Source organism: Bubalus bubalis, chromosome 21 (assembly GCF_019923935.1).
Source record: "Bubalus bubalis isolate 160015118507 breed Murrah chromosome 21, NDDB_SH_1, whole genome shotgun sequence".
Classification (NCBI taxonomy): domain Eukaryota; kingdom Metazoa; phylum Chordata; class Mammalia; order Artiodactyla; family Bovidae; genus Bubalus; species Bubalus bubalis.
The window spans coordinates 12,025,359-12,046,193 of NC_059177.1; the positions used below are offsets into that span (position 1 = coordinate 12,025,359).

General features: G+C 55.4%; 1 protein-coding gene across 9 annotated transcripts in view; it reads right to left on the reverse strand.

The window, feature by feature from the left end:
• SCN5A (sodium voltage-gated channel alpha subunit 5) overlaps positions 1-20,835 on the reverse strand; it is a 105,023-nt gene that overhangs the window by 71,153 nt on the left and 13,035 nt on the right. For 7 of the 9 annotated variants that reach the window (XM_045163855.1, XM_025272061.3, XM_025272058.3 and 4 more), the window contains exons 2-5: positions 16,826-17,151; positions 14,030-14,148; positions 5,187-5,276; positions 3,731-3,859 (exon numbers count right to left, since the gene is read on the reverse strand). In XM_045163855.1, the coding sequence (XP_045019790.1) occupies positions 3,731-3,859; positions 5,187-5,276; positions 14,030-14,148; positions 16,826-17,098 (611 nt within the window). In that variant the 5' untranslated portion in view covers positions 17,099-17,151. Of the gene's footprint in view, positions 1-3,730; positions 3,860-5,186; positions 5,277-14,029; positions 14,149-16,825; positions 17,152-17,870; positions 17,973-20,835 lie in introns of those variants that run through there. The other 2 variants (XM_025272059.3, XM_044933479.2) reach the window with 2 other exon arrangements.

A 20,835-nucleotide genomic window follows, 5' to 3' on the forward strand; every position in this document is an offset into this window, starting at 1 on the left:
TCCTGCTCAGCCCCCATCCGGTCAGGCGGCCCTCCCATTCCAGGCAGACGGCCCCTCCTGGGCTGCGAGGCAGAGGTACAGCCGGCACGTTAGCTGCTGCGGTGATTGCCACCCTCTCCTCTCTGCCCTCCCTGCCTTCCCTTCCAGGTTTGGTTTCCATAACAACCCCAGAAGGTGGGAGGCAGCTGGTAATGCCCAGCTGAAAGGGGGGCCACAGGAAGAGCTCCGGCTGGAGGGTTGCAAGTGGAGCCTGACAGGCTTCCTGGCACCCTCCTCTGACCCTCCACTCTAAAGTGGGTGGGACTGGGGATCAGGTGCAAGCCTAAGTCAGAAACATCAGATTGGGGTGCTTCTCAAGGTTACGAGTTAAGGAGACCTGGTTTGAGTCCCTGTGTTGCTGCTGATTCATCCTACAATTTGAGGCAAGGGGTAGGCTCTCTTTGAGCCTCAGTTTCTCCATCATTAAAACGGAGGGGAGGCGGGGGAATGTCACTGAACAGAGCTTTCCTGCCACTCTGATTATTCTAGGAGCCCACATTACTGAATCACTTTGGTTCTAGCAGAATGCTTTTCACTGCATCACCACGGCAGTAATTCATTGTTTTTGCAAAGCAGGAGCACCGTCAATCGAAGTGCTGGGCCAGTCTAGCCCAGAGAGCAAATCCAGCATTCCAATGGGCCCGGGCAGCCCCAGGGGAAGTGAGCAGGCCATTTCTTGTGAGACATTCAGAAAAGTGGAAATTGTCTGGTCGCCGTGGAGGTTCGCTCTGCTTTTTCAGCCCAGGGTCAGTGTAGAATGAGGGCAGGAGGCCTTGGTGAGCAAGGCACTCCTGCTCTGCGATTCTGAACGAAGGGAGTAGTTTCCCTTGGGGTTCTGTGGAGGGGGTGGGCGCTGACCTGGATCCTCTCACGAGACAGGCAGGAGGACTTCCTAAGAGCTAGATGGAGAGGACTCGGAGCACCGCCCAGAGCCACGGGCTGAAGACAAGGCAAAGCCTGGCTCCTGACATCAGACAAGGGGCCCAGGGTTCTGGGCGTGTTGTTGCCATAACCCAGTTCTCTGCTCAGGCTCCAGGATAGGAAGGTAGGGAAGGCTCAGGCAGACGCGGTATCCTCCTCCTGTGACTTCAGGCCCTCAGGGGTCTGTGGATCACCGCCCACCTCCTGCAGGGCACCTGAGAGCCTGGGCCTGGGGATCCTACTCCACTCTCATCAGTCGTGGCTCAGACACAGAGAACGCTACCTCCCTTCTCACACCTTGGACTTGCCTCCCAGCTCTGTGTTCTCAGTTGATGACCCTGCTTCTTACCACAGAGAAAACAGAAGCAATCAGAAGAGAAATTCCTTCCCTCATCATCGGATCTATCAATCCACCCCCACTGCCCCTGGGAATTCTGTCTTCCCTGCTCTTATGGCCAACACTCCCCCAAGACCCTGGATTCCTGACCCTCAGGGCCAGCTCAAGGGCTTTGCTCCTGCAGTTGGCCCCTTCCCACCATCACCAACTTGCCCTCTCTCCCGGATCGTTGCCATCAACCTGCACAGACGCTCCCTTCTTTAAGGGTTCTGCCTTCACCCATCCTCCCCTCTGATCACCATCCTACCTTGGGTCCTCTTTTAGAGTAAACCCCACAGACCACATGGGTACACTTGCCCTGCTCCACTCTCCTCCCACCCCGCCTCGAGCCCCCTCTAATCAGCTGCGTGTCCCCCGTCTTGTCAAGGTCAAGGTCATCTGCCCTTTTTACGTTGTCGACTCCAACAGTGCATGTCGGTTCTCATGAGCCTCCTTGTGGTTCCTTTCGAGTCATGTCCCCTCGCTGGCTTTCAGGACACTGCTCTCTCCTGGTTTTCCTCAGCCTTCCCCAGGGGTTCCTTCCAGTCTCTTTGCTCCATCCTCCTTCTTCCTGACTTCAGGATGTCGGAGCGTCCCAGGGTACAGTCCCCAGGCGGCTTCCCATCCCTGGCGACTCTCCCAGATGATCTCATCTGGTCTCCTGGCTTTAAATACCATCCATATCCCGATGGCTTCTAAATTTATACCTCCGAGTGGACCTCTTTCCTGAACTCCAGGCTGGAAGATCCAGTTGCTGACTCGGTATCTCACCCTGGATGCTTTCAGACCTAATATATTCCAGACCGGATATTCGAGTCTTCTCCTCCCTGTGTTCTCCAGGCCGACACATGGTCACACCGGCCACCCAGCTGCTGAAGCCAAGAGCTGCCTCGAGGCCTCCTGTCAGCCCTACTTTCAAACACCCTCAGGATCTGAGCATATCTCACACCTTCTCCACTGGGACCCTGGTCCCAGCCACCACCCTCTCTCTCCTGGCCCCCAATACAGCCTCTGTGCTTATCCTTCCCCAGAGTCGCACCCACAGAGCAGCCAGGGCCACCTCCTCAAAGGTAAAGCAGAGTGCGTCCCTCCCTGCTTTTAACCCCCATCAGCTCTCATCACAGGCTCTTTTCTCGGCCTGTAGGGTTGAAGTCTGTCTCCCACAGCCCAGGGCTCTTGCCCTTGTTTGCTCAGCTCTGTCTAGGCCTAAATCGACACTGGATTCCGGGCGACTGATGGCCCCTCTCCGAGCCTTGGTTTCCCCAGCTATAAAAGGGTGGGCTGGAGTCAGCTGACCAGTAGCGTGCCTAGAAACGGGGGCTCTGCTGCCTGTTGTGACCGGAAGACAGAGAGCACCCCACCATCAAGGTCCAGCCTCTCTCTTTCCCTCTCTCCTCCACTGCATGGCTGAGCTCAGAGCCACTCACATCCAAGGGCCAATAAAGACTTCGTCATGAACAGGCCGATTTAGTCAATCTGAGAAACCTAGAAAGTGGCAGCGGAACTGCACGTCAGATAACACCCAGCTCAACACCACCCCTTCACCAGTGGGGAAGGCGAGGCTCGAAAGGGCAGGGAGTATAACCCTCACCGGCTCTGCTGTTGCCAAGGTGCAGCGCCCAGCCCTGCACCCACTGGGCTCTCCACACACATCAGTCTTTCGGAATGGGTTTGATGGCTAAGCCCCTGACCACGACTCCTGCATGAGAGGCCTGCCCTGATCCCTCCACCCTGCCAGAACCCAGCCTCCATTGTCTGAGCTATCCAGAGCGGCATGCCTCAATCCAGCCCCTCAGCAAGAGGTCTCCTCCCAGGCAAGGAAGTGCGGCTTCAGCCGGTGGAGCAGCAGGCCCAGGGTCGCATTTGCTCACTGCGTCCCTGGCGTCAGACTGCTCATCTGTAAACTGGAGATAAGGAACCCCAATCCCGTCTACCTCTCTGGCTGGTGTGAGGACCTAGTGGATTATATCGGTGACTTAGGGGTCTCTCAATGTGCCAGACGTGGGGTCTGTGAATGGAGATTGAAGCCATGCCAGGGTGCCTGGCAGGAGCTCCTGGGGATGTCTGGCCACTTCTTTGGGCTCCTTTGATCTCTCTTCTGCAGTTTAAGTCACCTTGGAATCCAGGTCACTTTTCATAGTGGTCCAGAGATTTCAGGTTGTAACACTGGTTTCCCTTGACGGAAAGCACAGAGGATGCGAAACCTGAATCTTAATGAAACCCCTTGAGCACAAGGCTGCCACGGAGCCACAGATGAGCCAGTGGCCCCGAGCCCGAAGGAAGCCTGAGCTACCCTGAACCCATCTCTCCCCACCAGGATGAGCCAAGGGCCTCCATGGCGCCCACGCCCCTCAGTGTGGCCTCTCCCAGAAAGTGCAGCGGCAAGGTACTTACGCCATGATGATCACGCTGAAGTCCAGCCAGTTCCACGGGTCCCGAAGGAAGGTGAACGCGTGCAGGCAGAAGCCTCGAGCCAGAATCTTGACCAGAGACTCAAAGGTGTAGATGGCAGTGAAGGTGTACCTGGGGAGGAGAGATCAGCGGGAGGGTGAAGCCTGCAGGGCAGGTTGGCATGAGCCCTGTGCATCTTTCCCCCTCGGCGAGGGCCCTCAGACGAAGCTCTCTGCAAAGCCCCCTGGGCAGAGCTGGAGTTGGGAGTTGGAGCTTTGTTCCAAAAACCTGGTCGGCTAATGCATCATCCTGTTTACTCAGCATCGTGCACAGGCCTCCCACGTTCCCGTGTGAACTGTCTATCTTCTCTCAGTTGTCTTGATGTAAGAAGACCCTTCACCTGTCTCCTCACCGCAGCCCTGGGGGTTGAGGTACCCACTGTGGCCACTGTCGGGCTGTCAGGACACTCAGAGCCATGGCCCCGCGCTTCTGTTTGTGGATTCTCAGTGGACAGCCTGGTCTATCGTCAACCACTTGCGGGTAGGTGGGAAAAGGGGTCTGCCTTGGGCTTTGAAAGCGGGTTGATGTTCTAACACCTGGGACTAGAAGACGGCTGTTCTCCGAGCTCGGGGCCAGTGGAGCAACCCCAAAGGCTCGGATGCCGGGGCTGCGGCCCACAGGGCCCCACGAGGAAAGGGCCACGGCCCTGCTGGTCCCTGGGTCTTAGCAGCTGGATGCGGAGCACAGCGTCAGTGATGCTGCTGGGCCCTGTGTGAACAAGGCAAGCCGCCTAGGGAAGAGAGGCTTCCCCAGCCTTTTGGTGGTCCCCTGAAAACAAGAGCCAAATGCACCAGGGGTGTTGGGTCCTCTTAGAGCCCATCAGGCAGGTACTTTCATCTGGGAAGGAAGAACCAGGCAGCTTTCTAAAACTGGTTATAGGAAGTAGGACTTAGGGAAAAGAGGCAGCAGCGTGTGGTGCTGAGCTAGGGAGAGCCGGGGGCCTTTTCGTGGTGCCCACTCCCCCTAGCTGCACAGTTTGAAGGGGTTACTTCTCCAGTTCTCTCTCATCTGTCAAACGGGCCCAGCGGCTGTACCTGCCCTACTGGGTTGTCGTGAGGGTTACGGGACATGATGCTTCCAGTTCTAGGACAGTGCCTGGCTTGCACTAAGTGTTCATTCAATTATTAGTTAGTATTGCCTCTGTGCATTCTCCAAAACCATCGGGTGGGTCAGGGAGAAAGCCCTCCTTTTGCCAACGCAGAGAGCTTCCTCTCCTGAGGACACAAATCAAAGCACAAATTTGGCAGGACTGGAAGCAGCAAGAGAGGGAAGGGCTGGGCCAAGGGCGCCCCAGGTGGGTGAGTCGTGGGCCTCTGCTCAGGTGACCTTGAGGCCAGGAGTCTCGAAAGGGAAAGGCAAAGGGGGCAGGGCCTGCTGGAGAGGCCCTGGGGATACTCACTCGACATATTTGGTCCAGGGCGGAGGGTCGTGCTGGGCCATGAACACGCAGTTGGTCAGGATGGTACACATGATGAGCATGTTGAAGAGCGTGGCGCAGTGTCAAGGAAGATCCCTGCAGGGGCCGACCTGCCGCCACCACCAGCGGGCCCGCCCCCGGGCCCCACCCCACCAGGCCAAGGCTGCCAGGTCGACGAGACGAGGGCTCCCAGGAGACACACCGGGGCTCTGCCCAGTCCTTGCCAATCCCTCCCCTCTGAGGCTGGACACCTGCCCTGCTCCACAGCCTCTGACAGGGACCAGACCCTTGAATTTGAGCTATTAGCAGAGTCCCTTGTAGGGCCCATCCCAGAGGGATGGATGGAAGGAACCTCCCAGACCTCAGAGGTTTTTACCTTTATAAACGGCTGCTCGGAGGCCACTGTTTTGGGGGGAGGGAAGCCACGATGGCAGGGCTCTGAGTGCCCTCCTCCACTTCTATGGGAGTGGCCCAGGCTGACCTTTGAATCAGGACTTCTGCCAAAACCTGTATGCCTTGTCAGGACACACTGTCCTGGGGGGAAGCAGGAGACGGCTTCTCTGGCTGTTGCTTCTTTTGCACAGGCTTTTCTCTCTTGGCCTCTGCTCCACCTGGTACCCTGCTTCTCTCCTTCAAGGAGCTCCTCCTCAGGGCGGTCTGCCCTGACTCCTTGCTTATTGCATCCCCAGGGCACCGGGCACCCCTCTGTTAGCATGTCTGCCTCCCTGAATGACAGCTTTCCTCTGTTCCCACCAGAAGGGGAGCTCTTTAAATGCCACGACTGTGTCTTGGGCATCCTTGGGCACTTGGCCTCGAACCGAACTGCTCCAGGCCTTGTCTGATCCCTGACTCCTTGGCTCCAAGTCCCAGACGCTGCTTCAGACTGGATGAAGCTCTGCCTGACCGCCATGGCCTCTCTCACCTCTACCAGGACTGCAGAGGAACAAAGGCCAGACCCTGGGCCTCCTGTGGGTGGGGACACCCGAGGGTCCCGGCCCAGAACAAGGACACTCTGCTGCCCTCAGGAATCCTCCCCCGAGTCTGACTGAAGAAACGTCTTCCCGCCCCTGCAGCTGCTCCCACGGTCACCATCTTGCCATGGCATCGTCCCGCAGGGTGATTCACATGGACGCCCCAGGTGCTGCAGTAACTGAACTCTGGGGGCCTGCCTTTTCCCTCCCCATCACAGTTCCACCCTTTCCCATGGCCTGCCCAACCTCAGGCCCAACGCGGAGTCCAGTGCAGTCAGACTGGAGAGGGGGCTGAGCTAGGGTTTTGATTTCTGGAAGAGGGCTGGCCCAGCGGGGGAGAGAGGTGGGATGTCTTCCACACCTCCAGTGCTTCTTGGAGAGAATCCAGGGAATCAGGCGATAGCATGTTAGATCCAGCCTGCAGCTTTATAGAGAATTCTCCAATTTCTCATCTGAGATGACAGGGGTCAGATTTGGGGACCCTCACCCCTAGTTAAAACAGGGTTCAGTTCAGTTCAGTTACTCAGTTGTGTCCGATTCTTTGCGACCCCATGGACTGTAGAACATCAGGCTTCCTTGTCCATCACCAACTCCCGGAGCTTGCTCAAACTCATGTCCATTGAGTTGGTGATGCCATCCAACCATCTCATCCTCTGTCATCCCCTTCTCCTCCTGCCCTCAATCTTTCCCAGCATCAGGGTCTTTTCCAGTGAGTCAGTTCTTCACATCAGGTGGCCAAAGTACTGGAGTTTCAGCTTCAGCATCAGTCCTTCCAATGAATATTCTGGACTGACTTCCTTTAGGATTGACTGGTTGGATCTCTTTGCAGTCCAAGGGACTCTCAAGAGTCTTCTTCAATACCACAGTTCAAAAGCATCAATTCTTTGGCGCTCAGCTTTCTTTATAGTCCAACTCTCACATCCATACATGACCACTGGAAAGTCATATGACTACTGGAAAGCTGGTAGCTCAGCTCAGAGGCCAGGACTGCAAGGAGCCTTGATTTCTCCCCAGAGCTAGGGGGCACCTCCCAGACACTGGGGTCCTTCCCTCAGCTTGGTATCTGTCCCTCCCTCTGCCTGGGGGAAGGTCTCCACCACTGGGCCTAGCTCCTTCTCCAGCATTCAAGGGCAGATTATATAACCATCTCAATAGCCCTTCTCCCCTACACACACACACACACACACACACACACACACATTCCTCACACCCCGGCTCCCTGCCAAGGCTTTCCTCACTGGGCAGGGAGTTAACAAGCCCCCTTAACCAGCCTTTATTCATCCCCAAAGGTACATTGCTTAACTGTCTACTGAGGATCAGATGACTCCTGAAATATGAAAGTAATGATGCTAACTGCAAGTATTTATTGAGCCCTTCCTAGGTGCCAGGCTCTGCTGTCTGCACCCATTGACTATTTCTCTCCTCCCAAGAATGCAGGAGGTGGAGACTTCTTCTCCCTTCTAGAGATGAGGAGACTGAGGCACAAAGAGGTTACCTTGAAGGATACTCTAGTAGGTAGAAAAATGCCCCCCAGCAAAGACAATCACGTCCTAATCCCTGGAAATGATAACCGTTCATGTAGATGGCAAAGGGGACTTTGCAGATGTGATTAAATTAAGGATCGGGTGATTATCCTGGATTATCTGGGTGGGTCCAATGTCATCACAGGGTCCTTATAAAAGAGGACCATCAGGCGTCAGCATGATGTTCGCGAGAAAGACTCCACCAGCTGTTGCTGACTTTGGAAATGGAAGGAGGCCAGAGCTGAGGATTTTCCGCAGCCCCTGGAAAACAGAAAAACCTAGAAAACAGATTCTCTCTGAGAACCTCCAGAAAGAACTTCGGCCCTGCGGATACCTTGTTTTTAGCCCAGTGAGATCTTTTTTGGACTTCTGACCTCCAGAACCAGAAGATGACAAGTCTGCATTGTTTCAAGCTGCTAAGCCTCTGGTAATTTGTTGTAGCAGCTGCAGAAAATGACTGTGGGTCCAACCCTGGTCAATAGCAGAGCCCAGATCTGAGACCTGGCCGTCCTGATGCAGGCTCCACTCTGAACTCCGCTGCGGCCTCACCGTCTCTACACAATGACAGCAAAGTCCCCTGGTCCCTTCCCTCACCTCCAAACTGAAGGGCCTGTGGGAATCACATTGTTTCAGGCCCTCAGTCACCAAGTGGGAGTGCCATCCCACACTTGGACTCTGACACCCACAGGCACGCTGAAAACCATGGGGTGGAGAGCTCTGTAAAGTGTGTGCAGACAGCCACCCAGGAAGATGAACTGAATTATTTGTCATTTTTAAGAACCCATCTCATGAGAGCACATAGGCGTGGCTCTGTGTGGGGGACAGGGAGACCTCCAAGCCATTGAACTGCTCCAAGAAAGGAGATAATGAGAAATCAGACTTGTCTCCAGTGAGGCTGGGCAGGAAGGCTTCCTGGAGGAGGCATTCACATAGGCTCTGCAGGCTGGTTAGGGTTCCTCCAGCAAACAGCCCAGCTGGTCCTGGGGAAGCTCAGGACTAGAGAGACGCCTGTCTGAGGAGCCGAGCCTCTCCCCGCTGTGGTCACAGCACTCACGGCTCTCATCAGTGTGGAGAAAAGGCTGCTTGGCAGACAGCAGCATTGCGGACAGGCTGCCTTGGACCAGAGGACTCGGCTGGACACAGACAGAGGTGAACTGCAGTCTGACATCAAGACTTAGGGAAGAGCCAGAGCGGACAGCCCTTCTGAGCCCTGCCAGCCATGGCCTGCGCTGCACAGGGGAAAGGAAAGGCGCCATCTGAATGAATTTTGGCTTCTCCAGACGCAGCAATGCCCTAGCATGAGTTGCCGAGACTCCAGTCTCTGCCACTTGACTGCTCAAAACCCTGCCTGGCTCTCCAGTTCTTGAGGACGGCCCTGCCGTTACTCTCAGTCGTTGTTGGGTAGGTGTATGAGCGTGTGACCTTTTCCTACATAGACTGAGCCTCTCATCCACGTGACTCTGCCCAAGCATCCCTGAGTTCCCATGGAGCCACCACACAGCCAATACCAGAGAGAGAAGCCAGGCGCGCTCCCGGCCGGAGCGCACCTGTTTGCGCTGCCTGGTGGCTGCAGGCCGACGACTGGGTGGGTTTCGTGCGTGGGCAGCGGCAGAGGTCAGCTCTCCAGGGCTGAGCCGAGCCGAACATCTTCAATCCTGTCATGTCATTGTCCCTAAACACCCACTCCCAGCCTCGTAATTAAAATGCCAGCAAGGACTGCCAGCCTGGGTTGTGGGGAATGCCTGAAACTGGGGCTGCCTGTCTTCAGATGCTAAGGAGTCAAAAAACTCCCAATGAGAAGGGAATTAACAGTCAGCGTATTTTCATATATTTGTTCTATTAAATGAACACACACACACCACACACACACACACACACACACACACACGGTTTGATTGCCCATTTGAATCTAGAAGAACGTGGGAGGATTTTGTGAACAGATCCTGTGCACCCAGGAAGGCAAAATGCTGCTCGCCATGAACGTGCAGCGTCTCTGAATGTGACTGCAGTGGAATTTGGAGTTCTGTTGGTTTCTTTTATTTAATCCTGGCAGGAACACATTCTGCAGGATTATAACAAAAATACATCGGGAAAAAAAGTTCTCCATGCACATATTTACTTTTTAGGCAACTTCCCAGGGACGCACCGCGAGCATGGAGCCCAGAGCAAAGCTGAACAGTGTTATCGTGTGCTTGTGAGCCGGTCCCTGGGAATGCCTGGATTGTCACAAGTGAGAGGAATTTCTTTCTGGAGAGCAGGGCCTGTGTTCCTGCCCGCTTTCAAGTCAGTCTTTGTTCCTACTGCCCTTTCCAAAGGGCCTGGCACAAAACTTTGCACATTGGGGGATGAGATGTTTGAATATCTGTAGAAATGTAAGCCAGAGAAGGTGACGGCACCCCACTCCAGTACTCTTGCCTGGAAAATCCCATGGACGGAGGAGCCTGGTAGGCTGCAGTCCATGGGGTCGCTGAGGGTCGGACACGACTGAGCGACTCCACTTTCACTTTTTACTTTCATGCATTGGAGAAGGAAATGGCAACCCACTCCAGTGTTCTTGCCTGGAGAATCCCAGGGATGGCGGAGCCTGGTGGGCTGCCGTCTATGGGGTCGCACAGAGTCGGACACGACTGAAGCGACCTAGCAGCAGCAGCAGCAGCAGCAGAAATGTAAGCAGACAATTAGCTTCAGTTTTGCAACATGAAAAAGTTACTAAAGATCTGTGGCACAGCGATGTTAGCATGACTGTTCTGGACACTTAAGAATGGTTAAGATGGTCAATTTTATATGTTTTATACCACACAAAATGTGTGTGTGTGCTCAATCACTTCAGTCCTGTCTGACTCTCTGTTACCCTATGGACGTAGCCCACCAGGTTCCTCTGTCCATGACGATTCTCCAGCCAAGAATACTGGAGTGGGTTGCCGTTTCCTTCTCCAGGGGATCTTCCCAACCCAGGGATCGATCCCACATCTCCCGTGTCTCTTGCACTGCAGGCGGATTCTTTACTGCTGAGCCACCAGGGAAGCCGGGGCACGTGTGTGTATACATATGTATATTCTGTGTTACTCTTAGTCACTCAGTCATGTCCGACTCTTTGTGACCCCATGGACTGTAGCCCACCAGGCTCCTCTGTCCTTGGGGATTCTCCAGCCAAGAATACTGGAGTGGGTTGCCATGCCCTCCTCCAGGGGATCTTCCCAACTCAGGGACTGAACCCAGGTCCCGCATTGTAGGTGGATTCTTAACCATCTGAGTCACCAGGGAAGCTCAAGAATACTGGAGTGGGTAGCTTATCCCTTCTCTAGGGTATCTTCCCCACCCAGGAATAGAATCAGGGTCTTTGGCATTGCAGGTGGATTCTTTACCAGCTGAGCTACCAGGGAAGCCTATCTATATATAGTCATATATCTCTATCTATCTATCTATCTATCTATACACAGAGAGAGAGAGAGAGAGGAAACTTTTGTAATTCAAGACTTGAAATCTGTATGCTTTAGAAATGCATGGTGACTGCTGATTGGCATGGGACTCCTTCTTCGTGATAAAAATGTTTTGGAATTAGAGACTGGTAATGGTTGCACAGCCTTATGAATATACTGTACTGAATATAAGTGTACTGAACTGTACACTTTAAATGGTAAATTTTATGGTATGTGAATTTTATCTTGATTGAAAAATGCATGAAGAACTTGTAGATTTGAGGCCTCACACTGGTGGTTCTGGTCTGGAAGGGGCTAGGAGTCTTCATTTTTAGCAAACTTCCCTGGTGCCACTCAGACTGACATTTAGAAGTGACTGCCTTCGAGCAGTGAGTGCACAAATCATAGTCGTTGTTTATCGCTGTCGTGCCTGACCCTTTGCAACCCCATGGACTGTAGCCCGCCAGGCTCCTCCGTCCACGGCTTTCCCAAGCAAGATTACTGGAAGTGGATTGCCACTTCCCTCTCCAGGAGATCTTCCTGATCCAGGGATTGAACCCACATCTTCTGCACTGGCTGGCGGATTCTTTACCAGTGAGCCACCAGGGAAGCTACCAATCACGGAGACTTTCCTAAAACACAGGTTCTGGACCCGAGATTCAGCAGTTCCTGTAAGATCCTTGTGATGCTGCTGCTGCTGATCAGCATACCCCACTTTGAGGGCAAGACCCAAGGACACAGAAGGGCTGTCCCCAACCGCACAATCCAGGCCCCTCCTCTCCCTCAGTGCCTCCCGAGCCCGCTAGGGGGCGCTGTGGGAGGCCCGCCGTGCTCTTCCATCCCCGGGTAGCGGAGCATCAAGGAGCCTCCCAGAGCCATCAAGAGCCCAGCGCAGGGCCTCCCAGACGCTGAGCCTCTCCCTGGGGCAGCTGCCCTGGGAGACAAGGTCCACATCAGGGTCCTCAGGGCCGGTCCTGCGAGGCAGAACCAGCTCCTCAGAGCCTGAGATCCACCACTTTTGGTGGACCCTCTGGCCAGGCTGGGGACTCTGTTGGCCCTGCTCCCCCTGGCCCACCTGCCTCCCTGGCCTCAGCCGCCCCGTGGCCCAGCCTTGCAGGAACCCCGGGGCTGCAGGTGCATCCCCAGGGGCTGAGCTGACTGCTAAACAGAGCTGGTTGGTTAGATACCTGGAGGAGAAGCCCCAGGTGGGAGCCAGAGCGTACTTTCAGTGAGGCCACGCCCTCGCATTGAGTCCGGAGAGAGGCTCAGAGCAAGAAGAAGGCTGGCCTTTCCTCCTACTGCACTGCTCTCACCAGGCTATGCCCACACGCCAGCAAAATGACAACTCCTCATGTGGCTGTCTAATCACTCTTGGGCAGGGGGGTGGGGTGCTGTAAAATTCCCAAGGGGGCAAGGACAGGGACTTATCCAGTTTGATAAGCACCCCAGAGTGCCAGGCAAAGTGTGTAGCACCTACAGGGAGCTTGGGAATGGCTCAAAATTAAATCCAGAACCACCCATGCCTCACAAAGTAGGATGCAGCTGTGAATAGTAAGCTGCTCCATGAACACAGTCCCTCCCCACAGTGTCTGCCCACCCTGGAGACCACCCTGCTGATGCCACAGTTATGGCCTAAATAGGGGGGAGCAGTGTTCCCTGGATGTACACGTCTCAGGATCCCCAGGAGACAGGCCAGAGCAAGCTGGAGGGGGCCAGAGAGCATCAGCATGCAGAAAACGAATGGGCCCTAAGGCCCTCTGAGTGGCCCCGGGTTTGGGATCAGTGCTGGGTCACAGGTGGGCAGACCATGGAGCCAGGAATGGGCACCTCTCATCTCTGCCTGGATAGGAAAGGCCCCCTGAGTGGTCAGCATTCGGTTACTCAGTTCCTCACTGGACAGCCATTTTCACCAAACCTCCTGCCCTGACCACAGGCCTTGGCCTTCCAACCAGAAGGCGAACAGAGAGGAGACTTTAGGGAGCTCCCTTGGGCCCAACCTGCCAACCCCACAACTAATCACACTGCTGAGCCCAGCAGTGTTGATCAATTAACAGCCAAGCCAGCTGCAGCTGAAGCAAAGCTGCGCAGGCCCTCACGCTGAAACACAGGCACCTCTGACTCCATGGCCAGACACCCGCCCTCCCCAAGAGGCTCTGCATATGGGGTCCCTTTTCTGAAATCCAAAGAACAGCCATTTCCCTGTTCCATGCTCAGTCTGAATGGGATCCTTCTAGGACCCAAAGACCAGTACCCATCCCTCATCACACCACAGCCCACCCATCGGTCTCCTCCACAGCCTGAAGCTTTTTCAGGCTGTGGTTTACATAATTTAATGCTAACCAGAGTTCTTTGAGATACTCTGAAACTGCAAACGTTTTGTCAACACCTAATCAAAAAGCAAGTGTTGCCTCCCTCGAAAGAGGCCCACGTATGACTAAACCAGAGGCTTCCTGATTGGGAAGCAGTTTCTCCTTGGCTGAGCCCTGGTGACCTGCCGGAGGTCCCTGCCAGTGGGTGGGGAGGTGCAGGGCATGGCAGGGTGGGGGGCGCTGCAATGCGAAGGGGACATGGGGAGCCAAGACCAGAATCAGGGGACACTGACCGGCCTCATTTCTTATGCTTTCCTTGGTAGCTCAGCTTCTAGGACGCTTCTCTCCTGAAGAATCAGCTGAATCTCCCAAGCCTTCATGTGTCCACTATCCCCCAGGATCTTGTTAAAATGCAGATGCCGAATCGGCAGGTCTTGGGGTGGGGTCTGAGAGACTGATGTCCAGCCGGCTCCCAGGTGACGACTGTGTGCTTGCTTGTTTGAGGACCGACCAGGAATCAGCATCGCCCTTAGTCCTAAATGCCCTGTCCACCCTCTTCCCCCGGGTGGGGCCCACCCAGCAGGGATCAATCGCAAAGGATATGAATGCACCAAGATCTTCACAGCCGCTCTCCGGATGGGGTGGAAGGGGCTGAGGACATGCAAGGCGTTGGTGGCGCTGAACCGGAAGATGGTCTTGCCTTTGTTCAGGACGATGAAGGTCTGTGGACAGAGAGCCACTTTAGGTAGGGTGGCAGCCCTAGGTCCTTATGGAGGGGCTCCTGGGGGGCAGTTGTGGGCTCAGAGGTCTAGAACTCTGGCAGAGGGGTAGGGTGAGAAGAAGAGGAGGGGGCCTGACAGAGTGGTGGGGGTACCGGGAGCTGGCAGGTGAGTGGATCCTCATACGGTCACCCATGGCTGGGCTGGGACAAGAGCAAGTTCAGGGGATTGTCAGGTTGGGTAGATTTAGTTTCGTTTCAGTGAGAAGGGGCCTTTCATGATCCTAGCTGAGCTGTTATCATAGCAGAGGCCAGGGCCCAGCTGATGCCCCCCTGGTTCCCCTCTCCCTCTGACCCCTCTGTGCTTCCCCACCGGGCCCACCAAAGACTGAGGGTGTGAGGAGGGAGCTGGGTCAGCAGGAACAACCAAATAGGGATGAGGAAAATGCAGAACTCAGCCCAGGAGACAGAAACTTTCCCTGGGACCCTGTCTCCTGGAGTCCAGACAGATGGCAGCCCCAGCTGACACCAGAGGCCATGACCTGGTGTCTTCCTCACTAGGGTCATGTGTTGCCCAGGGTAAACCTGCTCTTCACGCTTCCGGAAGATTCTATCTACACAGCACAGTGAGGCATGGGAGTGGACAGTGGGTGCTGGAGGCTGCGCCATAGCACATGGAGTGGGCATCTGCGTCCAGTGCCGTCTTTGAGGACAGCGGTCCATCCCCGTTGGCTACAGCAGGCACTGCTGAGATGGCAAGGCCTGGGGCTGGGCTTCTCCCAGGGCTGAGCTGGTGAGATAAGGTTCTATTTAATCTGGGCCAGGGAGACAAGTTGTCCAGAAAGATCGGGACTGAAAGTTCTGCTGTGGTACCTGCGTCACCCCATGGGGTTGCAGGCAGTGTGACCAGGGGTCAGCAAGGCAAGACAGGAGGTTAGAGACCAGAATCCTACCTGGGGCCACTGCTCAAGTGTCACAAGTCACAGGGACAGGAGAGTGTCCCTGACCGCCCCCAGGCTCAGCTACCACCAGCCCCCAAAGCCCAGCCCAGCTCTGGCCCACTCTCAGTTGGGTCCCTTTGCCATGACTCCAGTCTGTGAACTCCGACCCCATCACCACTTTGATGTACCCCTCAAACCATGACTTGTCCCAGCCGTGGCCTTAACCCCAGCCCTAATTCCAGCTCTGACCAACCAGGATCTAGGCCCACCCACCCTGACTAATCCCAATATAGCCAGAGCCCTCACCTTCACCCAGCCTGAGTCACCTGAATTGGGGGGTGGGGGGTGAGGCCAAATTCACGGTCTCTTCTCCCAGATGTGTGCATAGCCTGGGTGGGCTTGACCTCCACCCATGCACACGTGCGTGCACACAGGGAGACAACTGCGCATCACTCCCACTCTCAGACCCCTGGTCTGCTGGATGCAGTCTCAGCGCAGTGTGACACGCCGCTCGGGCACCTGGTAACACTGACACACACTCAGGAACGCCAGGTGCTGGCCCTGCCCTGGCAACGCCAGCCTGTCAGCCCTCAGTGCCTCCTCAGCCCGGGCACTGACAGCAGGGATGTGGACAGGACCTGTCTTGCTTGGCACCCAGCCTTCTGGGGAGAGGCGTCCACCAAATTGAAACCCACCTTCCCCTGGTCATGCAGCCCAAAGTGTGGGCAGCTGGGGTGGGGACTCAGGCCTCTGCAGGAGTCCTGTGTGCCCGAGGTCTGGCCGGGTGCAGGCCTGGGCACACGGTCCTGAAGGTGAGGACAGCGCAGGGGCCCCAGATGGGGGCATTTATCTCCTGGGTAGAAATTCATGCTGGAGGAAGCTTGAGTTACCCCATCCAAGTGGCCAAGGGGCTTCCCTGGTGGCTCTGATGGTAGAAGAATCTACCTGCAGTGTGGGAGACCCAGGTTTAGTCCCTGGGTCGGGCAGATCCCCTGGAGAACAGAATGGCAACCCACTCTGGTATTCTTGCCTAGAGAATCCCATGAACAGAGGAACCTGGTGGGCTACAGTCGTGGAGTCGGAAACGGCCGTGACTAAGACACACAAACAGTGGGCCAAAGTCCATTCCTCTCCCCACACTCTGAAGGGACAATGGCAGAGCCACCGGCTTCCCACTCCTCTCAGATTTCCCACGAGCCGTCACAGTCCCATCACCAGCCCACAAGGCCCAGATGCTGCTGCTGTGGCCCCCAGCCCAAGCCGTGATGGCACAGCCAATGCCCAGCAAATTCTCTGGGGTGGGGGGCGGAGGCTACATGCTGTCCCTACTTGGGGGAGGGATCCCATGCTGTGCTCTGGGTCCAAAACTCAACTCAGGATAGGACTCAGGGCCCGACTCTGACTGACATACACACCACAGGATCAGGAGTCCTCCAGGGGTGGAAATCTGACCACAGATTATTTCCTGAGTACATGCTCCACCAGGAGGCAAGATTTCCAGAGTGGCTGCCTGTTCTTTCCTTCACTGCACTGAACTATCTCAGGCTGCATAATTCTGGGCTTTTTTTCTGGAACTCCAAAGTTAAGGTGATTGGAATATAGATTACTAATGACTCACTTCCCCGAGGCCCAAGGGAGCCAGCCCCAAAGAGAGCCCCGTATGGAGGCGAGACCCTCTCCCTGTCTGCCTGGTCGACTGAGATGCTGCGTGGAGGCAGGGTGGGAGTGGGTGGCAGTCACCTTTTGAGTGCTATAGAAGGGGTCCAGGTCCTCCAGGGGCTCCCCAATGAGCTCTCGGGGTGGGTTGCCGTAGAGATCCGGCAGCTTTTTGGAGGCCTGCAGGTCCAGCTGGGGCCGGGGCGCCTCCTCCTCGGGCAGCCCGTCACGGCTCTCCTGCGAGGCGGCCGAGCTCCGGGCCTGCTTCTCCGCCATGCGCTTCTCAATGGCTGCCAGAGACTCCCGGGTGAACCTGCGGAAGCTGCTGGTGCCCCGAGGTAACAGGAAGGCTGCCATCTTCTCATCCTGCTTCTGGGGCACAGGCTGTCCTCACGCTGCCTGAAGGGAAGCTGAAAGACACGCAGACACGGGGCTGAGGCTGCATCCGGGGCCGGGGGGTGGGCTGGTCAGACCTGGGGGGAGCGGCTGGGCCTGGTGGAGGAAGGACCCACATCCCTGCAGAGATGTCCCCACCTCTCCAGAGGCACGCCCGGCAGATACCGACCCAGGGGAAACCTGGAATTCTCCGGGCTGCGGGGAATGCAAGGGGATCTGCAAGAGGGGCACTCGTCCCTTCCCCATCCCAAGGAGCAACTTTGAAAGCAAGTACGCATGAGAAACTGGGTCACCAGTGACCCTTCATTCTACCCTATTCAATACAAAAGGAAACCCTCACACCTGTGAGTTTCCTGACCAAGCCCACTTTGACACACTTCTCATAACTGGTGCCCCCCCAACACCCTGGGCTGAGGGGGACATTCCACGGGAAGGGGCAGGAAAGGGGCTGGTCGTCTTTTCATCCTAGATCTCTGGCAGGGCTGGTCCTGAACCCATGAGTGAGGGAATGAATGGTGACTACGTAGGTGAGGGGCAGGCGCATTAGAAGGTACCCGATGCTGCCCTTCCTCTCATTTGCCTCCTCTACAGGACACCCTGGGACCCTAGGAGGGTGATCAGAGGCCTCCCGGGCCAATGTATGAACTCTGGGCTTCTTTTCCAGGCAGCTCTCTGACCTGAGTGGTGGGACCAGAGGGCGGGGGACAGTCTGTCTGGTCTTCCCACCGTGTACCTGTGCGGGGGAGGGTGCCCAGACTTCACCTGGGGCACGGAGGTACCAACATCTGGCAATGGCTGGGGCATCTGGATCTGCTGACCAAGGCCCAGGAAAGTCCTGCAGGTTTGGGGAAACAGCTGGGTAACAATTTGGCAGCTGCCATCCAGATGTTGGTAACCTGGCGTACACAGCTGCCTCAGAGGCCACCCCCCAGAGGATCTCAAGGAAATCCCCGAGGGAGACAGCCTTCCAGAGATGGGAAATGCTGACGGAGCATCCCAGACTCCCCCACGCCTCCACTCGCTCCCCTCCCCCTGAGTCTGAACAAACCCTGAGAGATAGCAGAACCAGAAAATGGTGACCCCGCCTCCGCTAGGACGTCCAGCCAGGCGCCCGCGCGTGACGCCATACGGGGAGAATGTGGCCCCCAGTGGCCTCAGATGATCCAGGACCTGGTGTGAACAGGCTCTGACTCTGACACGGAGCCTGGAGAATGTGTGCCCGACTGCCCCACCAAAACAGGATGTGGTCAGCCCAGCTCCCCAGTGGGACACCTCAGCCAATGGGAGGGGAAGGCCGTGTTGCTAATTACCACATCAAACCCAGGCAGGGCCGGGCACCTGTTGGAGGTCTCTGCCAGGACAAAATCCCTTTCCGTCAAAGATCGGCTTGGCCTTGATCTGACTCCTGACACACGTCACTGCTGACCCCAACAAGCAGCCGCCACCCTGACCCCTGCGCATACCCCGCCGAGGGCTGGGGCCCCGAGCACCGCGAAGTAGGCACCTGGCCAGGTGACAGGTAAACAGTGAGCAAACACAACACAGCCAGGTCTCAAAAGGGCGCCCCTGGTCCCAGGGGAGGCATGGCACGGAACGTGTGAAGGGAAGCCAGAGGAGAGAGGTCCCAGGACACTGTCAGAACCACCCGTGCTTCAGCCTCTTGCGCTTCTCTTTCCCTCCAGTAAAGTTAAAGGAACATCCTTGTTGAAAACAGCAGGTGAAGGAGTAGGTCCCCGTTTAATCAAAGGCTGTCCCTCTCTACCTCCATCTTTGCATGCACAAAGACAGGCAACTGTAAAACTTATCACCAAATGTGAATGGTGATTTTTTTCCCCCCGGGCTGGGAATTTAGGTAATTTTAAACTTTCTTCTTTGTGCTCTTCTTCAATTCTTGAATGATTTATGATGATTTTGTGTTACTTTTACAAAAACAATAAACTCATTATTCTTTTTTATTTTTTATTTTTTAAAGAAGAAGCCAGCCTGGATGCCAGCAGCCCCTTCCTTGCAGGGCAATCCTCTTCACTCTGAGCAATCACTAGCCCCGTAAATCAGGAAACCTCCTCTTTTGCTTGGAATTATTTCCTAAAAATAGTGTTCTCTGTCTCACTGTATCCATCTGTGTCCATACGCCTGCAAGGTTTCTGGAGACACGTGGACGCCCATGGGCCTATGGAGTCTTTACTGGTACATACCCGTGCATGTGTGTGTGTGTGCGTGCAAGCTTGCACCTGCATATGCATCTGTTCCAGTAAAAGTGTTTGTAAAATGTGTACTGAAATCAACTTTTCGTACAGATTGGCGCCCATATCCTAAGTGTACACACGTGGATGAATTTCCACAAACTGAACTCACCCAGTATCTAGCATCCAGGTTGGGAAATAGGTAATTTCCAGTTCCCCTTCACTCCCCAACTGAATAACCATTCTCCTGACTGTTAACAGTCAGGAGACCAGCTCTGTCTCTGCAGTTCAGAGGCACCTAACAGACCTCTTGGAGCGATGGGAAAAAAATTCAGGGGAGGGGATTGCATCTCATTCTCAAATTACCTACCTGAAATCTAACAAATTGTCTACCTGAAACTTAACATCTCCTTCCATTATGAATGTAGGCAGCAAGACGGAAGGGCCAGCATTACCGGTGACCAACAGAAATGCAGCTACTTCCCTGTCCCACGACAGGGGCTGCAATATCGCGAATGTCATTAATGCCATGGCTACTTTAAACCTGGGGCTTCCCAGGTGGTTCAGTGGTAAAGAATTCGCCTGCAATGCAAGAGACGCGGGTTCGATCCCTGGGTCGGGAAGATCCCCTGGAGGAGGATATGGCAAATCCACTCCAGTATTCTTGCTTGGGCAATCCCATGGACAGAAAGCCTGGTGGGCTACAGTCCATGGGGTCGCAAAGAGTCAGACACAACTGAGCAACTGAGCATGCACATGTATTAGAACCACTGTTAGATATTATCTAATAAAGTAATCATGAAGCCCCAACAACGGGGCCCTGGGTCCTGGGAAGGGTCTTTCCGCAGCTGGCTTCCAGCAGGGAACCAAACCCCTGGGGCTTGGTGGTTTGTGAAACCAGATTCCAGAGGAAGTTCCCGGCTCCCCAGCAGCAGGGCAGCTTCAGGTTCCAAAGTAAACCTGCCATGAGCGTGCTTTGTCTCTGGGTCCCCACAGGTGGCCCACTGTGGGCGGGTGAGATCCGTTTTCTCCCTTGTTCTCCGCTGCCTGCACCTGGCTCTGGCCCTGCCCTTCCCTCAGAAGCTCCGGGCCCACGCCCTGCTGAGGCTGAGGCTGAGGCTGAGACTGGCTGAGCCCTGGCTGCAAGCTTTCCAGTGACAGCGGGGTAAGGAGACGTCCGCATAGATCTGAGGACACTCCAGACTCCATACCCTTCTGGCATAGGTGCACAGGCCCTCAGCTTTGTGGGAAGAACCCACCTCTGGCTGGGGAAGTACAGGGGGCCTCTGTCTCTCACAACTCCATCATGTGGGGGAGCCGGTGCCAGATTTGATTCAGAGATCACACAAAGATCATACTCTTCTAGATGCCAGCATTTCATGACTCTTGCCCTCACCCCGGACAGCCTCTCCATCTGCACCAACTTCTCCACTGGCAACAGTCTCTCCACCTGTACCAGTCTCTCTACTTGAACCAGTCTCTCCATTTTGGACTGTCAGGAGATCAAATCAGTCA